Raw genomic sequence first — 25,600 nt, forward strand, 5'->3', positions numbered from 1 at the left:
AACAATAAGATGACAAAATACCAAGTCATCTTTATAGCAATTAAAAAAAACCATACCGGTAACATTAACATGGTACCAGGAGGACCAGGTAGTCCGTCAGCCCCTGGTAAACCAGGACGTCCTGGGGGACCCTAGGGAAGTAAATGAAATCATCAAATTAATAAGTAAACAAAATCATTAAATTAATTAGAAACAGAATAACTTTTAATAACAGAAGTTTACATTATCTACTTCGCATTTGTCTTCTACTTCTTGTTTAATCTCTTTTGAGTAAGTATACCTAGGGAGGACTATATTTCATGGCACTAGTTTTTCATAATTCAAATAATGCACAAAGTTATTGGCTACTCAAGGAAGGAGGAGAAAGAGAGAATGGGATTTTATAAGAAGAGTTTTTGAAAGACAACACAAATGGTCTATTTCACCATGTGACCCATGACTTGATCTTCATATTGGGATGCAGGCTTATTAACTCATTCTACCAGCATCCAACTAAATACCCATGGGAGTTCCTGGAAAATATGTCTGAATTCAAACTGAAGAATTGAATCTAATGTATCAGGTTCATATCAAAATGGAATTGATTAGAAATAAAAGTTTTCTTACTAATGCACATTCTTTATGCTCACTTTTTAAATTATACTTAGAAAAGTTAAAATTTTGCACAACACTGAATTCATGTGTTATTCAAGTGAGAAGGATAATATGTTAAACTTGCAGAATATAGTTTAATTCTTTTCATCTATTTTGCACTCTTTTGTTATGAGTCCCTTCACTTACCCTCTCGCCAGGGTCACCCGGGGGTCCACTGGGGCCTTGTAGACCTGGAGGACCCATAAGACCCTACAGAGAAATAAACCATGATTTGAGTCAGAATCCTGATTTCATTAGCATTCAGGTAAATTCATCCTAGTAAAATCAAAGATGAACTCATTTATATTTCATAAATAAACACTTTTCTCTCAAACAGTTGCCCTATTTATCTCCCAATAAAAAGACAACATATAGGGACTACTTTGAAGCTAGCTCCGCTCTTCCTCTGCGATGCTGCTCTCGGGATGGAGGCAGACATTCCAAGGAAGAACAGGAAAGCAGAACATGTCAGCGTACAGTCCCTGGGGTGAAAGCTGGTTCCCAGTTCTTACTGAAGAAATGATACGCTCATTCAATTACACCACAAAAATGTGACTGCAAAGTTGAAATGTAGCAATCATTACATTTCTCTATGGGTAAAAGTATTTAAAGGCACCAGCATAACATGTTTGTTTCAGATAACAAGAATTTAATTAATTCCACAAAAGACAGAGGATTTCTTTCAAAGTCAGATCAGTACAACTATCTGAGAATAAAGACGCTGATGAGTAACATCAGCTTTTCTAGGAAACGACAATGGAAGCTGATAATCACTCCATTCAGGAGTTGACATAAGGCAGTTATAGTCTACTTAGAATTCTCAACTCCATACATTGAGATATATCTATACATCTAAAAAAATAAGGATGGCTTTTTAAAAATTCTTCTAGCTCTCAGGTACAAAGTTTCAGATGAGGTTAGAAGAGTCAGAGATATTTAAGCAACAAAAATACTGAAAACAAAATTTAATTTAACAGCTCTGAAAAGAATTTCATTTGGATAGCCAAATCAGAAAGTGTTTCAAGACCACCAGGTCCTCTAACCAAGTATTCGCCTCTATAATTCAATACTCAGTCTAAAATATATAAATTTAATAATGTAATAGAAACCTTATATCTGATTATAAAAAAAAATCAAGACAAAAATAATCTTAAAATATTTACATACCGCAGGTCCTGCTGGCCCTGGTGGTCCTTCAATAAGCATGCCCTACAGTTTAAAAAAGACAGAGAGTCATTGCTAGGCAAAGGTAACCCCTAACCTCTTGTCTCAGTGACACTCAGAAAGTATCACATCATTGCATTTTAAAAGGTGAATTCTCTGTTCCTACCTATAAAACCAATTACAAACATTTTTGCATAGGGAAGAGAGGAAATTCAAAATGATAGAAGACATAATCCCTGTCCTCAGAAAATCTGTGAACTAGCTAGCCAGGAAGTAACTATTCAGATAAGATGACAAGGAGAATATGCCAAGTGCTCCCCCAAACGGCAAAGCAGAGACATTTAACCAAGTTTTCTCTAGCACCCAGAATAATGACTGGCACAAAGCAAGAACTTAGTAAATACTTGCTGTGTGAATGGAAGAATGGAAGAATGGAAGTAAGTGACACCTGAGTACCTTAATTCAGGAAAAGGAGAGACAGTCCAGGTTAAAGAATTGGGCATAAATATGAGATAAGTTCTTAAACAGATAAGAGAATAGAATACTACTTCAGGATAAGAACCCAATTCTGGAAAGTTTATGTTTCTAATGCTGAAAATTGTTCTGTCATTCAAAAATTTGGTTTTAAATTTTCACAACAAGGGCAAATTAATTTTGAAAAATATATTTATTTGGCATGCTTTCTCAGATTATGAAGTAATACAGTAAACAAATGTCCTTATAGATGTATCTTTTTAATCTTTATCTTCCCCTCCTTTTAAAAAATTCTTGTATCTTTGAAGTTTCTGAAATGATTTTCATGACCTTGAGGCAAACAGTTAAACATACTTCTTTAGTTCTATGCAGTATTTTTCCCAAGTTGCTGATTATGGAAAACAATAGTAAAATTGATTTCTACTAAGAATTTGCTTCTCATCAATATCTTGAGTAGTGATAACATTAATAAAAATTTAAAAAATCACTTTTGGAACAAATGGGAGATTTATACCAATGGAAGAAAAGAAAGTGAATTTTAAAAAGAACATACTCATATTATTACACGATATTATTTGGATATGAAAAAAATAAGTACTATGTCAAATAATATATTTCTAATAATGTCAAATCATAGCAGTTAGAGGGAAAATCACTGGACTGGAAAGCAGAAGAGCTAAAGTCTGGTCATGTCTCAACCACCAAACATCTGAACCTCACAAAAGTTACTTAAAACCTTTAGATCTTAGGTTCCTTAGTTGTAAAATGAAAGAATTAGACTAAAACATTTTCAGCTACTTTCAAATTTCAAAATTCTTTATCTCTACATTTTTTGGTTTGTCGAAATTCTACTAGCCAGAAATGGCCTTATTAACTTACTTATTTGTGATTTAACTTACTAATTACGAACAGCTGAATGTTAGAATTTTCAATAGTAATATGTAAGCATACATAATAATTTATAGTGGTGATAGCTCATAATATAAATTAAACAATTGTGCCAACTTTTACAATGAATGTATTCACACAAGTTACTTACAGGTTCAACAACTGCTGGTTCTCCTTTCTGCCCTTTTTCTCCATATGCACCATGGCCATTTATCTGTTGAGTGAAAAATTCAAGCAGCCTGTCTTTAAGTAAATAAGGCCATTTAAGTATTTTTTTAAAGGTAATATATTCAAATAAGTGCACTTAAAACAACCTATTAAAATGTGCTTTTTAAAATAGAAACTTATTAAAGGCTTAAATACTGAAAATATACAAAGGAAAGCATAATGAACATTAATACTAAATCTTGAATGAGATTGAACAATTGCTTCTTAAAGACGTATTACAGAAAGATAAAGACATCCGTAGGCCTCACTTATTATCCCAAAGCATTAAGCAAAAAATGTCTTCAAATTAAATTTAATAAATTAGAGGTGGGGAGAAGAAATGGGTGAAGGGGGTCAACAGGTAAAATAATAGTAATAAGAATGATAATAATAGTAATTAATACAGTGCATTACTGAGCATGACCAGAAAATAAAAATAAATAAAATAGTCTAAAAATCAGAAAACAGTCTCAGTACCCAGAATAACAATGACTAAATTTTAATCTTATCAATGACAAGAAAATTTGGATACAATACTATTAAGGATTATTCTTTCAAATTAAGACTCCACTGGTGTGGCCTGAGATACAAATGCTGAAGATGCCCTGGAGGAAGAATCTATGAAGGTGTCCTAGTAGCAAAAAATATTCATAATTTATATAAGAACACAACTATATTTTAAACCTGAAATGACATCAAGATGACCATGAAAACACTCCAGAAATACGACATACAATGACACAGAGCGTAACACTGACTTACGCTTGTTTCTGTAATATCTGTTTCTGCTGGAACACCTGGACCAAATTCTTCATTAGTGGGGCTTGTTGGTTTATCTTCATAGTCTTTATATTCATAAAAGTCATATTCGCCTAAATCTCCATCTACCAGAAGATCAGAGTCCCTGCCGTCTATTTCTTTGTTTTCATATAACGTATCCTCGGAATTTTTCCTCTGGGAATCATAATCCTCTCCAGTTAGATATTCTTCAGTAAATACTTCTTCAACTGGATTTGGCTATTAATTTAAGGCGCAAGGAATTGGAGAACATGAAGTTTACTGTTAGTAAAGCAAGGTAAGTGTTTGCAATTTCAACTTGATGGAATGTGACAGGAAATTGTATGAATGCTACTCAAGCAAGTCTGAAAACTGGGAAAGGATGGCTTTTCAGTTTCATTGAAAGAAATATTTCTCTACTCTGGTGTGCACAAGGAAATATTGCTTTCAAAGCACTTTTCCCAATAAACTGCAAATATTCACATAGATTCAACATGTGTATTTGCTTGTTTGTTGGAAAAAAGCTTGCTATGAAATTTGATATTTACTTTATAATTTAAGATATGAGTGATAAAGTTATATAAATTTAAAGCTTGTTTAATTTTCAAATCTCACAGAACATAATGGAATACAATTGCTACCAGAAAAGCCATGTAAGTTTAACTAATCCAAAAAATATATAATAATGCCAATATTTAGGTTTATCATTACAATATTTATGTAGAGTATCTAGTTATTATATTACCAAAGAGTTCTTTAAAGCAAATAAAATATAAATTATAGTTCTTAGAATTTAAGACAATAGAACAGATTGCTGTACAGTCTCATAAAGAGTAGAAAATATTTACTCACAGGTAAAAATTATATCAAAAATACTATCTCAGAGATATAGAAAAATAAACCAAGTATATTTTTTCATTAATAATTCCTCATTAATAACATGAATCTGAATAATATTTATGAATTTTTGGCCATATTATGATTTTGATGAGGTTCAAATTAAATAATTTATCTTGCTACTTTTTGAGTTTTATTTTTAAATAACTTGTTTGCTATGACATAGTGAATCCAGATGATAGAATAATATTGAATAAATAAGTATTTTATAAAATTATGTGAATGAAAAATGTGGTTAAATGATTAATTGAGCAATTATTAACTGAAATAAAATGTCCAATAACCATAATAAATTTGTATTCTTAGACAATGAAGATATCTTATCTATAAGGAGTGCATATTATCCAGAATCAGAATATTACTATATTCATAGCTCTGAACTAAAAAGCTGTAAGAATTAGAGTAGATAAATAAACATCTTGAATCAAGGTATCCATTTTTGGAAGACAACTAATTTGGACTAGATGAAACAAAATCTGTTCTTATCCTAAAATGTTGTTATTCTAAATGATGTGTTTGCATGCAAAGTCCCACTGAGTTTATTTGCCTCATTGAGACACATATTATATAAATTTTCTAATAAGAAAATGACTCAGGTATTCCTAATACTAGGTGTGACGGGAATTTAACAAAGTTAAACTGAATTGTATACTTATTTTCTTCATGATCAGAATGTATGCATAATACGAAATTCAGGAAGACTATTCTATTTGTACGTGTATGTACTTTAACAATTTCATTAAAAGGACTGGACGAGGTTAAGATATATTATTATAACCATAATTAAGGTTGAAAATGTAAATAGCCATTAAAATCCACTAAGACTATATTTTCTCAAAATGTTTGTGTCATAAAAATGCATGATTATTGGTCAGATGGAGTGAATTCTAATTGTATCATTTGATGATACAATTTTCACTTTAGAGGATTCTCCTCCTCAGAGAAGGATCATGTTGTGAAGACCCTTCATCACAACATGCTGAGAAGCCTGCTCAGTCCAAAGAGCAATCAAGAAAATGACAGTAGTCAATTCAGTTTGATCAGTTTAGCATTTGCATGTAGCAAAGGGTCATGCAAAACCTGAATTGACATTAATTTTAAGTCATTGTTTTTAATAATAGTGAGCCAATGCTCTTGTTTCTCTTACCTCAGTAAAACAATAAAAACAACAAATTTTTCACAGGTTATAGATTCTTCCAGAGTAAGATATATGAAGAAATATTACACATTTTAAAAATTTGGTCACCGATTTAATGCTGTCTATGAGCATTACCTCATTTGGTCCAGATACACGCCTAGGAGCTTCTGTCTGGTAACTTTCCACTGTTCCATAATTGTATTCTTGAAAATCATCAACAATATTTGCCTAACGGTAAATTCAAAAGAAGAGCAGTTAGTAAAAATGTAAGGTAATCCCAAACCTCTGGAAATCATGATTTAACTGGGGTATCGTATTAGCCAAATGATAATTTATCTAGTTGGGTTGGGACAATGACTCATCATCAGAGATCTTCCAGCTTATCTAGGAGAGATCTTGATTGCTTTTTCTTTGCTACCTTTACCCCTAGCTTGGCTTTTGCCGCTGCTTGATAACTTTTCTTCTTCTTGGATGCAAATTTTTCAGATTTAGGGGGTGTAAACTTTTTGAACTTTTCCTTTGAGTTAGTGGCCATTGTCTTCATCTTCCTTTTGGAATTGAATTTCTTTTTCTGTAAAATGTGGTGAAAGATGGAATGGAAAAACATAAATAAAGTGAAAAGAGAAATAAAGAGCATGGATGAAAGAAAGGATAAGCAGAGCAAAACGAGCGCCATTCTCTCAGGACCGCTACTGCCAAATAAAAATCACAGTTATCAGGTCACAGAAATCAGATGAATGAAAGGTTCATGGTAAGTTTGAGGAAGAGAGGACATAAGGAACCAAGGATGACAAACAGCAGGACACCGTGCACAAGGGTGCTACTGTGCTTTTACCTCGGTTTGGGTTATTGTCTCCTCAGTTACAGTGGGTGTCTCTGTTACACTCTCAGCCTCCTTATACTCTGCTTCCCCATACTCATAGTCATATTCCATTATATCCTCAGGTGCATACTACATCGCAAAGGAAAAAATATCAGGCAATCTTGTTAGCTGCAGGTAATACGATTAACAAAGTGGAAATTGCCGTTCTTAACTTTTACTACCAAGAGTAATAGTTAAGAGACAAGGGAATACTGTTATTCCAATGTTACTTTGTATTACAAGAAGTATTATACTGTCTTACACAGAGTATAATAACATAGTGACAAAGCAGGTTTTCTAAGAGCAGCCCAGTGGTTAGGAGTGTGAGGAAACTAAAAGTTTAGAATATTAATTCAAATTTTTAATTGTCGAATATTAATTCAAACATAGCAATTACATACTTTGGACATAGTTTTTAAATATTCATGTTAATTCTGATTTGTAAAAATTGCTACACTAGCCTCCTTTATAAAAATTTTACAGCAATTTCAATTGGTTTTTTTTTTTCCATTAAACTACATATTAAAAACAAAAGTAGGGAGAATAGTCTTCCCAAGTAGGAAAGAATTTTCATCTATTGTGAGATGGAAAAGGAAGAAGGAAGGGAAACAGAAGGAATATGAAGTGAGTCTACATTCTATTTGGAATACTGGAACCAGTGGAAAGCTACAATCTAAAATTTATTCAGAAATAATGAATTTGCTATAGACTTACTTAAGATCAAAATAAGTACAGAATACTTGTGAAGCATTAAAAGATTCAAAATTAGATCTGTTTATAATTAATACATTATTTCAATGTTTAAAAATACAGCTTTTCTTCTATCAAAAAAAGAGTAAAACACAGATATCTTATTATTTATATTTATTAATATATAATGTTATATATACATATATGTACATATATGCTAAAAGCAACCTATTTGCAATTCCCTAAGTATTATATTTGGTAAAATTCCAATTATATCCCAATGAGGCCTCCCTTGGCAATTCAAATTGCCAGAAAATTCCTTTTAATCTGCCAGAAAAATAACTCTATCACGTCTTTTAGGGAATTGTGATCACTGTGCCTTCTAATAAGTTCTTTTAGATAAAGCAATGCAATTGAGCATAAATTTCACAGAGACATGTAATGAGACATGTCCAAAACTGATCTCCTGGCAATATTGTACACCTGGCCCTTAATTAAATGAATTTCATATTGAAATATATGCACATGCCTTTAGTGTTCTTTATGATTGTCAAAAGTTCAACCTGGTTGAATTAACTGAAACAGGTTCATAATTTTATCTATCCAGTAATAGTTTTATTATCATTGAATATACATTTGAAGGGCTTTAACAAAGCTTCGTTCTAATTAGAATTTGAGTGGAATTTGGTAAAATAGAAGAATGCATTTATATAACACTTCCAACATTTTTGTTTCTTCATACCTCTACAAGCAAGATTTGATGCCAATTATTTCTAGGAAAGTTAATACAAGTATTAATGAATAGCATCATTAAGTACATAAAACAACTAAATACTGAATTTATATACATATTAAAACATACTTATGGAAACTGAATATTGCCTAATGAATACTATTTCTGTGGTTATGGCCACCCATGTTGGAATAAGAAATATTGGACTTGTATAAATACTAGCTGCTACTCTGAAGTAAAACCACAACAAAAAGCAGCCAACTACCATTACTAAATTTATATCATGTTTTTCCTTATAGAAGGAAACCTCTTCTAACCTCTATAATTCTCTCCTTGATTTAAACATTTTTCAAATGGAGATCAAGCAGACTAGGTATGGTTGTGGAACGATGAAGGCATAACACACTCACCTCCTTAGGCACTAAAGCACATCTTTTTCTTAGAGCCACTCAGGAGTCAGTGAAAAGAATCACTCTTTCTGTTCTCATTTCTTTATCTAAACAACACCCCACTTTTGGTGGGTATTGGTGTACTGAGGGCCATGCTGGTCTACGTGAAGCTTTACAAACTGTTTTTAGAGATGATTCTCCCTTCTTAGTATGGAATTTGGGGGTGCCTCCAAGACATGTCAAAAAGAGAGAACTGGTTGTAATCAATCAGATGAATATACACAAAAAAAGACGTGCAGGGACGGAATGATTCCCACTAGAATCTGTGAGTTGCCGAACATGAATTTGTGTGTTAGGAGAAAGGGCCTTCTTCTAGAATGGCATTAAGTCTGTTCTTATTCAGTTTGTTAAGAAAATAGTAGAATCAGTAAATACCTGTTCATTTATGAGAACCAGAATATATATAAACTACTGAGTGCAACAAGATTAAGGTAATAAATTTCTTTATAAATATTGTTTTTCCTTGGCTTCTTTTTCCTTTTCCATCCTTTATTTAAAAAAAAAAAAAAAAGGTCCATTGCCTACTATATATAGGGCATTATAGTCTGTGTAATACATTAAGAAAGAATCGTATGTAGATTTAACATCTAGTTTCTTATCAGATAGGAAGATAACTTAACTTGATAAGAAAATCCCAAAACCACCATAATTTTAATATTAGTTACTGTGTTATATAAATGGTATCATGTAGGTACAAGTCAAATTATAGTCTGATACTATTGCTATAATTTAAGTCTATCTTCACAATATATTTCATTGTATGATGATTATGCAATGTGCCAAACACATAAAAAACTGAATTTTAAGAATAAATTAAAATGTTACTTAAAGGATATGAACTACACAAAAAAAATCACAGGTTGAAGAAAGTACATTTGAGTTAATTTATAAAAGCAATTGACATATTTTGTTAATCCAGGTTAGAATAATAAATATGCAATTGTCACAAGTTTATTAACAGAAAATTAAGCAATATAAAGTACAACAGGTATATTTGATGCTCTAGATTGTACTTTATGATCATTATTCACTGGTAACATTGCATTCCAATTTTGTAAAGGCAGAACAATTATTAAAATGTATTTTTGTAATACAATGACATTTTAATGGCTATAGTTCAAAAGTAATATAAGGACAGCTTACTAATTGTGTTAACCACATTTTTTTTTAACTAGTATAGAATGGTTATCTTAGTATTGAAGTAGCAGTATAATTTAGAATTGGAGAAAAAGTGAGAGCTGCTTCTTCAAAAAATTTTTCACTGTGACACATTCAATATAGAAACTGTAAGAAAACTATTATCGCATCACTGGACCAGATTTTCAGGCAGTGTTTACTATAGCAGCGTGCTGTTTCCCTCATCAAATGCTTGTAGTCGAAACAAGTTTTATCAGCAGAATGTTAAATTTATGAATCAACAACTAAAATCAAAAAGGTAAAGTTTACTTGTAAATGAATTTAAGAATAAAATGGTATAAAAATACTATTTTGCTTTACAATAACTCAGCTTACCTGACATAATAGCATTAAAACATGGGAATAAAACATCCCAAGGTGATATAATAAGAAAGCATACCTTCATTCTTCCCCAAATCAGAGCCATATCTGTTGCTAAAAAGAACAAGACTTGTCTTTCTTAAAACAAGAGCAAAATACAGTTCATCAGACTTGAACATGTATACTAAATGTTATCGATTTTAATTGAATCATCACAAAATCTCTAAGATATAAAAATACTAAACCTGATCAGTAGTTTATCTATCCTCTTGAAATTCACAGACTGTTTTAATAAATCATGAAGAAATAAAAAGACTGAAGCACTTGAGAACTGTGAAACAAGCAAACATAAATATCCAAGTAATTTGTTTTTTCTCTCAGATTTGCCTTCCTACAAGCTTCTTAAGGCTTTATCATGTTTAAAAAAATTAATATTAGGTCATGGAAAAGATCAGTGAACAGAATTCACTATTATACCTGAAAAAGAAAAGTGATGTCAAAAATTATATTTCAAGCACGTAAAAGGTAAAATCCAAATTGAATTCACATGCAGAAATAACAGTAAATTAAAATTGAAAGGTAAGATCTAAAACTATTCTAAATAGTAAAACTCAAAAGATGGCACCTAATATATTATAAGTCAAGAAGAAGGCTATTTGAGTTATTTGGAAACATATGGACAGTCTGGATGTTTTAAAACTTTTCTTCTTGAGAAACTAAATAAAAATATAGTTTTGCTGCCAACCAAAGACTCAATTCCTTCCAGTGTTTGCTTTTTAATTTCCATAAAAATCCGTATTAAAGAATTTTACCTAAAAATCTGCATAAAAGGTACACCGTACTGTATTTTTTTTGTTCTTTGTTGTAGTCAAGTCTGACAAAATTGCTAAGGCTATGTTAACTTAGATGTATTTTTGGTCAGAGAGACAATAGAGTCAAATTTCATGATGGCGAATTTTCCTGCAAAAATAGCCTGGAAGAATGGTTTCACACCTAAATTTCAAATTAAGTAACATAATATTAATCAAAGTACATAAAACAGTTTTAGTTACCACAAACAGTTCATACTGCTTTTAATTTCATTTCATTTCATTGTATCACATTTTGTGCAAGAAAAAGAAAATATACATCTCAATGTAGCATAGCCTTATTAAAAAAATAGAAACAAATTCCCTCTAAATATTCAATGCAGCCTGCAAACTTTAAGATACTACTAACGCTCCTTTCTCATCTGCATGAGTTGCCAAAGGTCTGGGGATGTGACAGGTACACCAGAAGACAGTTATCCCTGTCTTGAGGCTGTTTTAATTATTGAAATGCTAACGATAGAAATATATATTTTTGAAATTGTCTTTTTTTCTCATCTCCCCAAAAATAAAATATGCTCTGATACACAGTATATAAGTGAGATATCTCTATTTTTAAGCAATTAAGTAACAAAATACTTAAGAGGTTAAAAAAAAACCCAAATCTTCTTCAGATCACCTCTTCTTAGAAATATTAAAAAACTATTAAATACAAAGTAGTTTAAAAGTTAATAAATAAAGATAAGCTTCAAAACCGCAAGCCCACGTGCTTCGCATTGAAATGAGAAAACCTGCCTGACCTTCCGGTCCTCACCTCATCCACCTGCGGTTCCTGGGCCTGAGCGGCCCTGGGCGCGGAGTTGTCACAGTCCGGGCTGTAATGCTCGCAGTAGTCATACGCTGCTTTGGGGTCCCCCGTGATCAGCAACTGCTGGATGTCCCCCTGCCAAGGAACAAGCATGGATGTTGTCAGCATACTCAAATGCAGGCAAGATCTATCCAAGACAGTTTAGGTTTTGTTTTTGTTTTTGTTTTTTGACAATTTAGTTTATTTTTAAATACCTGAGAGGAAAAAACACTTATGTGTCCATGTTGAAAACAGTCCTATAGGATTGAGAGAGAAACCCACCCTGTTTTACAAATCAGATCTTAATATTGCTGTTATTCTGTTATGTTGTGATTCAGAGAACCTACGGTATGTTCAGAGAACATATACTTATGCATGTTTGTTAAAACTTGATTTTACTGCATTCACAGTACTCTGTATGAAATAAGACAAATGAAACATAAGTAATAATTGATAAAAAATTAAGTAAAATTTTAAAACTGTAAATATATAAAAGAGTAATGTACTTCCAATATTAAATAACTAAAGAGTTCAGTTAAATTCAGTTGAACTCTTTTTTAGGAACATTTATATGAGAATTTTTAAATGAAAACATAGATCCAACTATTAAGTTTTGTTAGAGATATCAATATCAAAAAAATTCCTACTTACAAATATGAATGAGAAATGCAGAAATCAGAGAAATCCAAATTATAAATTAAAAAGCACGAGTTTGGCATTCTGTATTCAAAAAATGGACTACTTAAGCACATTTTAAAAATCATTTATTTAGGATTCAGAATAATTTTAATAAAAATAAATATTAGAAATAATTACTAATGGGACTATCTAAAGAGTTTTAGTTTCAGGAGGTTCTGGAAACCGTGTCAATGAGAAAAGTCAAATATTTTGCTCTTGAAATCACCTGAATATTTCCACATGGGTCTAACTTGACATGAAATTAGTTTGATATGAACCTATAGGTCATGACCATACAAATTCAGAATTATACTCAGGCCCAGAAGAATGTTTGAAGTAATATTCACTTGACTTGGTGACTCAAGTCCCTGTAAGTTTGAGTACATGAGTTTGATTTACAGAATTCCTGATTCCATTTGGAATTAATTTCAAAATTATTTCAGCTTTTCTGACTTGATTAACAGAAGCTATTTAGTGCCTGACAAAAAATTTAAAAGTCTCTAATACTGACTACTAGGAAAGAATTCACAGAACTTTTATACCACAACACTCATTTATTCATCAACAAATGTGGATTGAGAAAGTATTATACAAAAGACACGGAACATAGTTCCAGTGGAAGTGGAAACACATTTAATGTAAACCCTGTCCTTTGGAGAGTGCAATCTAGTAGTTAAGATTTAAAATTAAAATACAATGGACAATAAAATTTATAACTTGAAAAGGTAAAAGCAAACTCTTGTGAAAAGTGCCAAGGAAAGTGTGTAAATTATTTAATTCTAGCTGGTAATCCTTTATTAAACACACTGGTTACTCTCTGTGGTGTCGTAGTTATTTTTATTTGCATTGCTTTCTTCTGCCTAAAAAGAACTGTATATTCTTACTCTTAAAATCAGCATTTATTCTAATGGATCATTAATCTATATTTCCATTCCTACTGCTTTACTGAGGTAAAACCTACATATAGAATTTATTCCTTTAAAGTGCAATTCAATGTTCTTTTAGTTTTTTCACCAGAGTTGTCCATCTATCACCAATATCTAATTTCAGAAAATTGTCACCACCCCTAAAAGAAACACCATAACCATTGACAGTCATTCCTTGTCTCTCCTTTTCCTCAGCCCCTGGTCACTGGACATTTTATACAAATGGAATCATATGTCATGAGGCTTTCTGCAACAAGCTTCTTTCATTTATTATGTTTTCAAAGCTCACTGGTGTTTCAACATATATCAATATTTCATTCCTTTTTTCAAATAGTAATCCATTGGACATACTACATCTTGTTTATCTACTCATCAGTTACTGGAGATTTGAGTTGTCTCCACTTAGCTATTTTGCTATATATTTTTTACATGTCTTATGCCTTTTTTTGTTACAGTGTATCTCCTTTACTGTCTTCTTTTGTGTTAGATATTTACTACTGAATAAGTATAATTCTTTAATTTCTTTTACTATATTTTATAGGGTTATTTTTAGTGAGTTACCCTGAAGATTACAATTATCATCTTAACTTATAACAACACTTTTCAGATTAATATCAACTTAATATAAGCACTATACAAAATTTTATTTCTAAATAACTATTCCTCTCCCCCTGCTTTGTAATATTACTGGTATACAAATTGTATCTTTATACAATACAAGCCATCAACACACTTTTATAAATTTTGCTTTATGCAATTGTATTTTAAAACAGATAAGAGAAGGAAATTGGTAAAACAACAAAAAAAATTGCAGTTTTTATATTTACTTATTGTTAATACTTTTACCAGTGTTTTCTGTTTCTCTATATGGATTTGAATTACTGTCCAATGTCCCTTCATTTCAATCTAAAAAAACTTTTTTTTTTTTTTCTGGTAGGGCAGGTCTACTTATGAACCATTATTTATTTCTGATATATCTGGGAATGTCTTAATTTCTCCTTTGTTTTTTAAGGACAATATTGCAGGATATAGAATTTGGGGCTGACCATCTTTTTATTCCAGGACTTTGAATATGTCACCCTAGTGCTTTCTGTCCTCCATGGTATCTGACAAGAAATTGGCTGTTAATCTTAGTGTGAATCTCTTTTATAGTATGAATCACTTTGCTCTCTTTGCTTTGAAGATTCTCCATTTGTCTTTTGACTGATTATAATACTTCAGGTGTGGATTTCTACAAGTTTATCTTATTTGCAGTTTGTGGAAATTCTCAGATATATAGATTAATGTGTTTCATTATATTTGGAATGATTTTGGTATTTATTTCTGTGAATATACTTTCTATTTTCTTTCTCTCTACTCTTTCTGGGAGTCCTGTTACTATGCCTGTGTTGCTATGCTTGACAGCATCCCACAGCTCTTTGATGCTCTGCAAACTGTTTTTCAAGTTTATCCCTTCTTTCCTTCATGCTGAGTAATCTCAATTGATTTTCAATTTCAGAACTTCTATTTGGTTCTTGTTTTAGAAATTCTACCTCTATTTATAGTCTCTATTTGATGAGGCATCATTCTCATACTTTCATTTAGCTCTTAAATCATGGTTTCCTTTAGTTTTTTTAAAACATATTCATAACTGCTGATTCGAAGTCCAATGTCTGCATTTCTTCAAGGACAGTTTCCATAGATTTTTTTTCCTCTGCATAGGACACAATTTCTTCATATTTTGCCTGCCTCGTAAGTTTTTGTTGAAAGTTGCACATTTTAAATGTCACTTCTGGAAATTAGATACCATTCCCCACCCCTACTGTTATTTTTGTTTATAGCTGTTTCTGCTGCTTGTTTGTTTAGTGACCTTTTGAAGTAATTATACATCAGTGTTATTTGTTGCCTGCATTCACTAAGGTCTCTGCTCGGTTAGCTTAGTGATGAGCAAATGATTGGACAGAGACTTCTTTAAATACCTTGAACCAGTGAATATCTCTCTGTTTGCCAACAGCCTTTGTGTGTGTATTTGTGTGTGAGCATGCCTTCAATATTCCAACAGTTTACAACTCTGCCTCAGCTCTCATTTCTTGCTGTGTAGATCCTCAATGTCAGTGACATTTAAGATGTCTTTTCTGGATATGCACACAGGTCTCCTCGATCCCCAAGAATAAACTGAAGCTTTTCAGGGCCTTTTACAGATATCTTATTTCCAAACATTTTCTTAGTGTTTTTGTCTGACCCTTGTTTGCTCAATATCCTAACATTTAAATGAACGCTGCCAACTACTTGCTAAAGATTTGTATCTAGAACTTCTCATTAATAACAGGAAAAGGACCACAAATAAAATGTCAAAAACACACATCTACCAATAAAAATTTCAGTGATGTGAAATATTATAATGTTTAGTAATCCTTGAGATAAATTTTGTTGAATTCAGAAATTTCTCCACTATCAGATTTGGCTATATTTCTTCCAGCTATTTAGTCATTTCGTCCAATCATTCATTCAAAAGGTGCTTTAAAAGTGCATGTCCCACGCTAATATATTCAGATAACACCCAAATAAGGAAACACCTACTTTATTTCGTAGTAAAACATGATATAAAGCAGAATCAGCAAATATTCATTCATAAACTATATGGTTTATAATAGTCATAGTATTATTGGTGTTCCCAAACTCAAAATTACTTATTTTTATGTTATGAAGCAGTACAATCAAATTAGCTTTTTCTGAGATTTTTTTCAAGATTCTTTTTTGGTAAATAGCTGGGATAGACTCTAATAGTTCCCTTAAGCCTACTAATTTTTAAACATGCTCACAGGAAATGAATATAAATTCTTAAAATTTATTGACAACATTTCTCAAACACTACCTGATGAGTTTAGAACACTGAGTAGCCACAACTGAATTATTATAAATGAACAGTAACTATTAACAAAGAGAAATCTGAATACACATTCTTCATCCTGCTGTTTTAAAAAAGACATTACTGAGTACATCTTGCATACTGGTATCACTGAGAGTTTCAGTTAAAAATCCTGATTCTTGAATCCCAGCTTTGCCATTAATTATTTAGAATTATGCAAGTCACTTACCCTAATTCATCATCATTTGTAAAATGAATGCATTTAGAGATCATATCTAAGGTCTTCTCCAGAATTAAAAATCCTAGAATTCCATACTTAATTTATAGGGAATATCATAAACCCAATGAAGCTTTGGCTGAAACACACAAAAAAGTTGCCCGTCATATTTAATACTATATATTTTTAGAAGAATACTGGTTTCCTGAGTATTTACTATTCTAGTTAAGGCACTTCACTTCATTAAATGGAATCCTGCCAACCTTTCCACTATAAATTCTTCTCTCAGGTGTTTGATATTCAGCCATAAAATATACTACTGGAAAGAAACTTGGAAATTCAGTTAAAAACCTACAGCACGATTTTCCCCAGAAGGCATTTTACTGTGTTTTATGATAATCATATGACATGTTATGAGGCCCTCTGTAGATAAACAAAAGCATTTTGACAGGTTGAATGAACTATAAATATTTAGATTCAATAGTCATAAAAATTTCCACAGCTGGAAAAAGGTGAAGTTACCAAGTAAAATTGGCACCTGCAGTACCCAACGTATGAAAAAGACATCCTCCTCCACTAATGATTTATAAACAGCCAAAATTAAAGTAGAGCTAATGCAATTACCTTACTATCTACAGCTGTGCCAACTAGGTCTGTTCTCTAGTATTTGCCTATGGACAAGAGGAGTCTGGAGGAGGAAGGCAAAACAAATGTAAGAAAACTGAATTGAAAAATTGAAAAAATTGAAACTATCTATAAAGGTAAGGTTCTTCTGAACATCACATGCATTGCAAAAGGATCCTGCCACATTTTCATCAAGACCAATTCTATAAGTAATAATATATCCTTCTTTCAAAACTAAATATAATACACGTATTCTAACAAATTTTGTTTCTTTATTTTTGTTTGTATATACATATACATAGTAACTCTCTCAAACGCCTAGCGAGTTCATTTTCTGTGCTATGAATGTAATTACATTATGACCTATGAAATAGAAAGATTAATACACATTTAGCTCTTCTGCATGTATAAGAAATAACATTTATCGAAAAAGTATGGCACAAGAAATGGGTCTAGTGTCTAAGGTCACATGTCAATGCGTCAATGTTAAGTGTCTGAGTTTCCAGATTCAACTCCTCATCCTATGTGAAGTCAACCAATGCTTGGTTGAAGTCAGTCACCAGCCTGAACATCCACTTAGTTGTACAGTACAGCAGCTGATTCCTGAGAATGAGCCATGAAAGACAAGGCTTTGATCGGCTTTCATGTTCAAGTCCATGTGATCGATCATTGTAACCTGTGAATGGATTGTGTGCTTGAAACATAATTTGATCCCAAGAATGGCAGAGGAAACTCAGATACAACCAAAACAGCTGAAGCAGAGGCTGTGCCCACAGAACACTATAATTGTTTAAATGAACAGTTGGTTTTTCAACAGTTTATTTCTAAATAGTCTCTCTAATGTCAACCTAGCAATTAGTAACTCTACGAAACCATAAGGCTTTTAATTCCGCTCTGAACTTTGGAAGATTTAAACTTTTAATGTTAAAACTTGGATGTTAGTTACATTCAAAGAGCATAATTTACTTCTGGTAATATGTGAAAAAGAAGACTCCATGTATTTATTGATTGTGTCTCTAATGGAATTTCAAATTTCTAGAACTAGAAGTTTCATCTTCCCTAAACCTGGAGTAAATCACACAGCTGAAACAGTATTCTATAAATCATCTAGCCTCCAAATTCCCCATAGCACATTTTTATCTCCATTTTCAACATGCAGATATCTCAATGGGAATGAATGCTTTTATAAAATGCTTTTTGGAAAAAATCTTGATTATATGTGGTAAGCAAATAGGAGTTAGCTTAATAAAGAAGCTGGAGAGGGAAATAGCATTAAACAGAAAAGTCATCTTTAACAAAACTTTGGATGCATGAAATTGACAAACCTGAAAAAGTACATACAACGCCGTATGGTTGAAGGGAAGGATCTATATGGTGATAACCAGCAGTGAGGGTTGAGAGTGGAAGGAGATAAAGATAGAAGAAAAAAACTAAGCAAGGAACTGATTTAAGAAAAGCCCTGTGTGTGAACTGAATTCTGAAAGTTACAGAGTGTCATTCAAGGAATTTGAACCATGGAGTAAATTGATCAATGTTATATTTTAACAGAATCACTAAGATAACATAGAAGCTGACGATTTGAAAGCAGCCAGTTTGGAAGCATGGGGATTAGTTGGTAATCTATTGCAATTAAACATTGAGAAACTAATTCAGCAAAAGCAGGAATGGAGTAAAGGATACACAGGGTTTATTAGAAAAAAAATCCGCAAGATTTGGGAACTGACTGGATGCAGATGATGGAATGAGATGGGAATGGCAAGGAGAGAGGGAGGAAGTGCATTAGACAGGGGTTGAAGGTAGTTCCGTAGTTTCTGGCATGAATAAGGGGAGGATGGCAAAGCCATTTACTCAGTTGAGAAACATAATAAAAGAAAAAAAAAAAAAAAAACGGGGAATCAACCCCTTAAGTCTATGAAGTGAAATGGTAATTAATGATTGTTTCCAATTTTTCTTTTAAGAAACTTGCCTTCATTCACTTTTGAATTGCACCCCTCTATGTGCGGACTGTCAGGTGATACCACTGAAGCCAGACCAAGGTATAAGCATCAATAAGCAGCAGCAAAAATTATCCCTGTGGCCTGAGAGCCCACACCTTGTTCTATAGCAGCTTATACCCATTTTTTCACTGCTAATAAAAGACAAAACAGATTTATCTAGGCTTAGTGTCATAGGCTGAATTGTGTCCCCAAAATTCATAGGTTTAAGTTCTAGGCCCAGAATCTGACTGTATTTGGAGATAGGACCTAGAAAGGGAGAATTAAGGTTAAATGAAGTCATTATGGTGGGCCCTAAGCCAATCTGACTGGTCTTTTTAAAAGAAGAGGAGACTGGGACACAGACACCACCAAGGGAAGAGCATGTGAAGACTCAGGGAGAAGACGGCCACACGAAAGCCAAGGTGAAAGGCCTCAGAAGAAATCAACCCTCCAGGCTATCGTGACCTCAGATTTCTAGCATCCAGTAGTGTGAAAAAATTCATTTCTGTTGTTTAAGGCACAGATGTGGTATTTTGTTATGGCAGTCCTAGAAAACGAATACAGACTGATTAACACTAGTTTTATTTTTATTTATATCTTGCAATTACAGAATACAGAAGAGCCCTTTATTTTTATTACAGAATAAAGAAGAGCACTTCAAAATAAGTATTTTTGTTTGTTTGTAACAGGGCTAATTTCTACGTCCAGGGACTTTCATGAAGTAGATGTTGTGGAAATACTAGCTGATTTAATTTGGCAAGTAAGTAGAAATCAGGGTAATCATAGGTTATAAGACATCTGACAGAATTATCATGTGTAAATATCCCTCAAGCCCTGGAGGTAATAGTAAGAATAATAAAAATAAAAGTATTTGACTCCAAGTAAAAACAGAGAATTTGAAGGGAGCAAGATTTTAAGTAAACTTACCAGGGATTTAAAGAACTTTATCAAATTAAATTGTGCTAGAGTTCATACTGAGTTTAAATATTCATTTATATGATTTTTAAAATTCATTTTCATTATGCTAGTAAAAAGTTAAAACAACTCCTGGTTGTATCATTAACTCCATCTTAATGAAATTATATTCTAATCCTACTCCATACATGAAAAGAAAAAAGAACAGAAAAATGTTCTATCATATGAGAAATATATATTTATATATGTAAAATCAGAATGATATTATTTTTTGTATTCTGTATTTCATTTTATCTGTTTATAGTAATACAAATTAAAAGCAAAACAACACACTTGTCTCTTTCTTGGTTTAAGAAAACACAGGCAAAAATTTAAATTACAAATCTTAAAAAATACTGAGATGATTCTCAGTTTACAAAAGGATTTTTCATTTGAAATTTTCACTAAATAATGAACATGCAAAATAGGTATCACCAGAATTTGACCCCCCTCCCAAAATAAAGTCATCTGATATTTTTTCTTTCATCTGATAACTTTTTACAAAATCTATTGTTCAAAACAATATAATTGAAGATAACATTTAAAATCCAAAAAGAGGATTTTAAAATGAAATGGAAACCATTTAAAAATTAATGTAAGAAAAAATATTATTTGTATGAAAGGAAACATTATGAATCATTTAATATTCTTAACTTCTATTTTAACACAAGCTCAAAGAACAAATTAATATAAGTGATATCAACATAAAGGTGAAACATGGCCTTTGCAAGCAGGTATGGTTTTCACTGCCTGTCACACCAAGTTAACAACAGAATTTGACATTTACTTTATATTGCATGGCCCTTGATTTGGCAGTAAATTTTTAATTTATTTTTAAATTAATTATCATGTTTCGAATATGGAAGAAATGATAGACTTTTCATCATTTCATAAAGAGTTCAACACTTTAACTGGCACATTTACTCCTTTAACTCAAGCAAATCAACCAGATATTTGAATATCACTTCTTTTACGTATCAATTTACCACTTCTTTTTTATTGTCTGTCTTTAAGTCCAGAGAAAATATCTTTCAGTGGATGAAAAGAAATCATTGATAGCGGCATTTTTATACTCTTATTATGCTAGTTCTATAGACTATCCCAGAAAGAATGGGTCCCAGAAATAACATTTTAAAAAACCTGTTATTTCTACTCTGTTGCATTCCTCTACTATAATAAATGATACATTTCTTTAGTGAATTAAAGTTTTATTAAATCAAAATTAGCCATTTTATGAAATATAGAAGCCTAAGAGGATTTAAAAATATGCATATATATTATAAAGTAATTGAGACACCTTTTACTCTTTTCTAATTAAAAAAAAAATTTTTGTGTGTCAATGTGAAAACTTCTTTGCTCACTACAGAATATAGTCAATGTGTACATATGTCTACCGAACACTGAAAGATGGGGGTCATGCCCTCAAAGTTGAAAGCCAGAATTCCCTATTGAAATGGGAGTATCTGGAAAGAACTGTAATTCTTGTTGAAGGAAAAAAAAACCTGTTACACAGCATTCCTAATTTCAGGAAGCACTGCATGCCTTACAATTTTATGACAAGCTACAATTTTTCCCCAAACAAAATATTTTCTTTTTGATATATTAGCATAAGTAATGCATAGTTTTATAAATAGGCACAGGTACTCAGTCAGATAATAACTGTATTTCTCTTATAACGTTTCATTGTAACTTACACAAAAACTTGACAGCCAGATTACTCTCAGAATCCATTTCCCTGGCTGTTTACCAGTCATCTATTTTTTTCAATCAACAAATATTTATTCAGGCAAAGTAACACGCTGACACTACATCAGCAGAAGAGGGATAAAGGGGGAAATCAGACCCAGATCCTGTTCTCAGGTGGCTTATAACCTAGTAAGGAAGATTAACTATACACAGATGTAATACATAAGAAACATATTTCTTTAGTACTTACTGTATTCCAATTACGAGAAAAAAAGTAAATTGGGGCGGCAGAGGTGGAAGGATGAGACAACTCTCATCTGGGAAATCAAAGGAATGATCTAGAAGGGCCTAGCATAAAGGAGATAATGAATGAGCAAGTGTCTAGTTTTTCCTTTAAGTATAAAGCTACTTGGTATTCTTTGATGGCTCCCTGAATCCTGATCATTCACACAGCCCTCTCTTACCCTGTGCCTAACGAACCTGACCCCCGAGCCCACATCATCAGACTGTCCTGCAGGTCGGTTTGCAGTACAGACAACAGAAATGTCCACCAGGAGTTTGGATGGTGGGAAGAGAGGAGACTGGGTAGTTTCTTCCCACACTTTCCTATCTGTCACAGCCGTCTGGTACCCTGACAGCTACTGCCACTGTCAGAAAGCACTTCTGCAGGGCTCCAGCTTTCACTGTCCCGCTGTTTCTGCTCTTTGCCCCTTTAACCCTTGGAAAGGTAATGCTCCTCATGGGGTAACTTTGCCTCCTTGTCCACACCCCTGAAATCACCTGAGTAGAAATTCATTTTCCTGCTAGAACCCACTTAGAATTTTCAAGGACTATGAGACGTTGAAGACCACATATTTGAAGATCCTAAAGAAGATTCCTTTCATGTATATACTAAGTTTAAGGATTCAAATAATCGGTATGTATCACTTTCCAGGAGAGTACACTGTCTCTACCAGATGACATGCAATTTATAGTCTGGGCTTCTCTGCTTAAGAAACCAATCTATATTGTTCAGTTAAACTCACTGGAATGTAAACTTCATGTGCAAGGACCTGTCTGTTTTGTTCTTCAAAGTCTCCACAGTTCCTGGCACAAGCCTGCATGTAGTGGGTATGTAATAGATGTTTGTTGGATAAATAGGTACCCAGGCAATTAACTTATTCACCATTACAAGACTTGATTTCAACAACTATAAATTAAGAACACTATTTTTCTCTTGTATTTCCAAGAGATTCTTTAAAAATTAGTACCTGCTTAAGCAATTTTTAAAGTGTAACATGTACACAAATGTATGGTATAATTATTATACCTGAGGTCAATTGAAAGAGAACACACTTTTGAGCTGCAAACTTCTAGACTTGTCTATAGACACAGTAAAATTTAAGAAATGCTGCTGGAGAATCCATTTGTAATTGTTCCATAAATAAATTCCAAAAAAAAGTTGAGTTTCAGGAGACTTAAAGTCATTATTCTATAAGTAAAGCCCATCAGGAAAAAATATAGTAGAAGAATAAGAAAAATACACTTAGCTAAGGAGTTTCCAGCGTGTGCCACTGTAAAAGCAATAGCTTAACAAAATTATATAGTATTTCCATAACATATTCCCTGGACACTAAAACTTATGTTCACATTTGATATTAGAGCTTTGTTGAAAAGTATCATGGATCTTGGCAGGGCTTTTGATTGTGTATCCAGGAACAAGACTGACGTTAAATCTTAAACATGGTACAAAATTCTCCAAAAATAACTACCATTATCGGAAGATTAAGCTTCCTGTCTACTCAGACTTCTGGATTTCCCAAGGCATTAACTCTCATCACAGTTTTTTGTTTTTTAAACATTCTGTACAGTTACTGATTCTTTCTCAATTATTTTGTGTGGAAAAGGAAAGCTGCCAAAATGCTCAGAATTTTAGTTTAATTGAAAAATGCATCAGATTGCATCTGGACTATAATTCAAAGAAAAGAATGAGGAAAACCACATAATCACAGACAGAACTGCTACCCACACAGTCCTTCTATTTCACTGTGTCCCCAAATCAGCTTAAGAAATCAGTTTTAAGAAAATGAATAGTGTCCCTATGTTACTTGAATGTACTACTAATTCAACAACTATTTACCAAGTATTACAAGAAATACTTAGTTGTAGAAAACACTACCACAAAATGGACATATTTATCTTATACTTTCTAACAAACATTCTTACTAAAAAAGATAACTATCAATGTGCTCTACGCCACAAAAATTTATGAAACAAAAGGAAAGAAAAAGTGATTAGAAAAAAGGTAACATCTTGCCTCCTGCTTCCTTGTTTGCCAATTGAATTAATAACTGTTAGAAAACTATACTTTTTTCATTCATTTTTAAAAAATTATGTTTCAGGCACTGTTCCAGACACTGTGGATACAGCACAAAGCCTCTGCTCTCTTGAAGCTTACATTCTAGAGAAGGAAAGAGAAAATAAGTAAAAAGAAGCATCAGAAAGTAATAGGAGCTGTAAAGAATATAAAGCAGACAAGAGATGTTTTAGAAGGGAGGATGCTATATTACAAAGTGTGATCGTAAAAAGTTTTTCTGATAAAGGGATGTTGAGACAGAGATAACCGAGGAACTAAGGAAGCAAGAAATTCATAAAGATAATTAGGAGAGAGCCTCCCCGGCAGAAGCACTAGTGGATGCTCAGGCCCCAAGGCTGAAGCATGACTGCTGTGTTCAAAAAGGGATGCCTTGGGGGAGGGACAAATTAGGAGTTTGGGATTAACAGATATACACTACTATAAACAACACAGATAAACAAGGACAGAGAACTATATTTAATATCCATAACTATAATGGAAAAGAATCTGAAAAATACACACACACACACATACACACATATGTATAACTGAATCACTTTGCTGTACACTTGAAACTATCACAACATTGTGAATCAACTATACATCAGTTTAAAAAAAAGAGGGATGCCTTGTGGACCAGAGAGAGCAAGAGGGAGAGGAGCCACTAATGAGGTCAGAGAAAAGGGGCAGAGGTTAGATCACTTAGGAGCCTACAGGATACTGAAAGAACATTAATTTGTACACTAAATGATATGAAAAGTCACTGGACAGTCATAAACAAAGTGACATTCTTTACTGACTCATTCATTCTTTCAGCCAGTTGCTATTTGACAGGAAAAGCCTTGCTAGTCTAGACTTGAGAGAACAGACTAATGGATGAGCAGACAGAAGCAGACAGGTCAATTAAAAGGCTTTTGTAATTATCCAAGAAATAAATAACGCTAGTTACAAAAATAGATTAATACTTAACTGGCACTTACTGTATACCTGCCACTCTTCTAAGAACTATATATAAAACTTCATATTGTAAACAGAAATGAGCTAGATCATGCCTTAAAAAAACTAATTCTTAAAAAATGTATAGAGAACAATTTAAATAATTTATTACATTCTTATTTGACTTCTCTGAGCTAATGGTAGTTTCACATTAACTCTGTGCTTACTATAAAGCTCAGGAATTATATAGAAAGATGATGAAATAAGACTGTTTTGTCCAGGATAATCCCTATGGCCTTTTAAAACATCACAAAAAGCACACAGTTCATAAATCACCAAAAAGAGAATTAAAGACTTG

At 32.5% G+C, this 25,600-nt stretch overlaps 1 protein-coding gene across 6 annotated transcripts in view; it reads right to left on the minus strand.

The window, feature by feature from the left end:
- Positions 1–25,600, minus strand: part of COL11A1 (collagen type XI alpha 1 chain) — a 491,382-nt gene that overhangs the window by 123,682 nt on the left and 342,100 nt on the right. For 5 of the 6 annotated variants that reach the window (XM_074370060.1, XM_074370058.1, XM_074370057.1 and 2 more), the window contains 8 exons: positions 12,030–12,158; positions 7,014–7,130; positions 6,314–6,406; positions 4,129–4,383; positions 3,311–3,373; positions 1,801–1,842; positions 781–843; positions 57–131 (listed from right to left, as the gene is read on the minus strand). In XM_074370060.1, the coding sequence (XP_074226161.1) occupies positions 57–131; positions 781–843; positions 1,801–1,842; positions 3,311–3,373; positions 4,129–4,383; positions 6,314–6,406; positions 7,014–7,130; positions 12,030–12,158 (837 nt within the window). Of the gene's footprint in view, positions 1–56; positions 132–780; positions 844–1,800; positions 1,843–3,310; positions 3,374–4,128; positions 4,384–6,313; positions 6,407–6,596; positions 6,750–7,013; positions 7,131–12,029; positions 12,159–25,600 lie in introns of all 6 variants that reach the window. The other variant, XM_074370062.1, reaches the window with a different exon arrangement.

This window comes from Camelus bactrianus, chromosome 9 (genome assembly GCF_048773025.1).
Source record: "Camelus bactrianus isolate YW-2024 breed Bactrian camel chromosome 9, ASM4877302v1, whole genome shotgun sequence".
In the NCBI taxonomy this organism is placed as follows: domain Eukaryota; kingdom Metazoa; phylum Chordata; class Mammalia; order Artiodactyla; family Camelidae; genus Camelus; species Camelus bactrianus.